This window comes from Penaeus monodon, chromosome 5 (assembly GCF_015228065.2).
Source record: "Penaeus monodon isolate SGIC_2016 chromosome 5, NSTDA_Pmon_1, whole genome shotgun sequence".
NCBI lineage: Eukaryota > Metazoa > Arthropoda > Malacostraca > Decapoda > Penaeidae > Penaeus > Penaeus monodon.
This window is the reverse complement of record NC_051390.1, coordinates 3,716,551-3,719,050: the sequence shown is the minus strand read 5'-3', so window position 1 is coordinate 3,719,050 and position 2,500 is coordinate 3,716,551. Positions and strand designations below refer to the sequence as shown.

The following is a 2,500-nucleotide window of genomic DNA, read 5'->3' as shown; positions in this document are numbered from 1 at the left end:
CCCCCCTCTCCTCTCTCCTCTCTCTCTCCTCTTCTCTCTCTCTCTCTCCTCTCTCTCTCTCTCTCTCTCCTCTCTCTCTCTCTCTCTCTCTCTCTCTCTCGTCTCAGTCTCTCTCTCTCTCTGTCTCTCAGTCTCAGCCTCTCTCAGTCTCAGTCCTCTCTCTCTCTCTCTCTTCTCTCTCTCTCTCTCTCTCCCTCCTCTCTCTCTCTCTCTCTCCCTCGTCTCTCTCTCTCTCTCTCTCTTTTCTCTCTCTCTCTCTCAGTCTCCTCTCTCTCATCTCTCTCTCTCTCTCTCTCTCTCTCTCTCTCAGCTCTCTCTCTCTCTCTCTCTCTCTCTCTCTCTCTCTCTCTCTCTCTCTCTCTCTCTCTCTCTCTCTCTCTCTCGCTTTGTCTCTCTCGTGCACCAGTTGTCACGAATAATTAGAGAGACCGCTTATTCTCCTCTAGGCGGCATAATGCGAGTCTCTTTGTCGTGAGGCTAGAGAGAGGAGGAGAGGAGAAAGGAGAGATGGGGATGGGAGAGAGGAGAGAAGAAAGGAGAGATGTTAATGGGAGAGGAGGAGAGGAAAGAAGAGAGGAGGAGAGGAGAGGAGAATGGAGAGGGGAGAGGAGAAGAAAAGAAAGGAGAGATGGGGAGAGGAAAGAAAGAAGGAAAGGGAGAAGAGAAGAAAAGAGAGATGAGGATGGGAGAGGAGGGGACAAGTGATGAGGACAGGCGAGGAAAGGAGACATGAGGATAGGGGAAGAAAAGACAGAGGAGGATAGGAGAGGAAATGAGAGTTTAGGAGAGGAAAAGAGAGATGAGGATAGAAGAGGAGGGGACAAAAGGAGAAAAGGAGAGGAGAAAAGAGGAGATGGCGGATAGAGAGGAGAAGAGGAGACGAGAAGAGGAGAGAAGAGGAGACGTGAAGAAAGGAAATGCGAGAAATGAGAAAATAAATGAAGGGGAATTGGAAAGACAGAAAAAGAAACGTGTGGAAGAAGAAGAAAAGAGAGTGAAAAGAGAAAAGAGGGGAGGAGAGGTAATAAGAAGAGAGAAATAGAGAGAAGGATGGAGAGGAGACTGAAGAGATAGGAAAGGAGAGAGAGAAGTGAAATGGAGGAGAGGAGAGGCGAGAAGAGAAGTGAGAGGGGAGAAGAGGATAAAGAGAGGATAAAGAGAAAGAGAATAAAGGATAAAGAAAAAAAAAATGATAAAGAGAAAGACAAGATAAAGAGAAAGAGAAGAGAATAAAAGAGAGGAAAGGAGAATAAGGAGAAGGATAGAGAAGAGAAGGAAAGAGGTAAGAAGTGGAAAGAATAGACTAGAATGGAATAGAAAATAGAGAATGAAATAAATTAAAATAAAATAAACAGTTAAACAAACAAACAAACAAACAAACAAAATATATAAATAAATAAATAAATAAATAAATGAAATAAAATAAAAACAATAAAATAAAAATAAAATGAAATAAAAAATAAATAGATAATATAAGATAAAAGAGAGAATAGAGAGTAGAAGAACGAGAGAAGAATAAAGATGAGAATTAGAAAGGACAAGGTAATTTAATCTTGTTAATCTCTAATCCTTACTTCGAGTCACTGACAAAACAGGAATAAAAGAAAAGAGAAAAGGAGAATAAGCAAAAGAAACAATAAATAAGAAAGAGAAAGAGAGAGAGAGAGAAAAAAACTAATTTACATAAAAGTTATTCGTCTATTCGCCAGAAAAATATATTTAAGCCGTAATTAGGAAGATACAGAACTGTGACATAATATATAGGATACTTAAAGGTTGTATTTTTATTTTGATCAAATTAAACGTTTTTTTTTTTTTTCTGAGAGTAAAATGCAAGAATTAAACAAATTGTTATAAAACTTCTGAGGCGTGATGCGAGATGCTGACATTCCGTTTAATCTTGCATAATCGTCATGTTGCAAGATGGAGGGAGAGAAAGAAGAAAAGAAAAGAAAAGAAAAGAAAGGAATCATATTGTTATCCTTTCTCGTTACGTAACTTTTTTTTTTCTCCCTTTTTTCATTCTCAGCCTGAAACTATACACAGATATATACACAAACAAATACGTCTAAACACACACAAACACACACACACACACACACACACACACACACACACACACACACACACACACACACACACACACACGCAAACGCAAATTCCGTCCCTCTCCTTCCTTGCACACTTCCCCCTCCTCACACCCTCTCCCTCCATACACACCCCTCCCTTCCCCCTTCCTTACATCCTCTCCTTCCCTCCCTCCCCCTTTCCATAAACCCCCTCCCCTCCCCCCTCCTTACTTCCTCGTGTCTAAAGCAAACCCTTGATGTTTCCTCAGACATACCCGACCGCCTGCCCCTGTTGCAAGTGAGCAGAAGCCAGTACTCAAAGGGAGATGAACTCGTGGCCAACTGCACTTCCCCGGGGGCCAAACCCAAGCCCACAATCCAGTGGTCGATCAACGGTAAAGAGGTAAGGGTGAGGGAGATAGGGTGGGAAG

At 41.8% G+C, this 2,500-nt stretch overlaps 1 protein-coding gene across 1 annotated transcript in view; it reads left to right on the top strand.

Annotated features, from left to right (window-relative positions):
- Nucleotides 1-2,500, top strand: part of LOC119573407 — a 71,442-nt gene that overhangs the window by 63,194 nt on the left and 5,748 nt on the right. Inside the window, exon 8 of the mRNA XM_037920640.1 lies at nucleotides 2,339-2,472. Within this exon, the coding sequence (XP_037776568.1) occupies nucleotides 2,339-2,472 (134 nt within the window). The remainder of the gene's footprint in view (nucleotides 1-2,338; nucleotides 2,473-2,500) is intronic.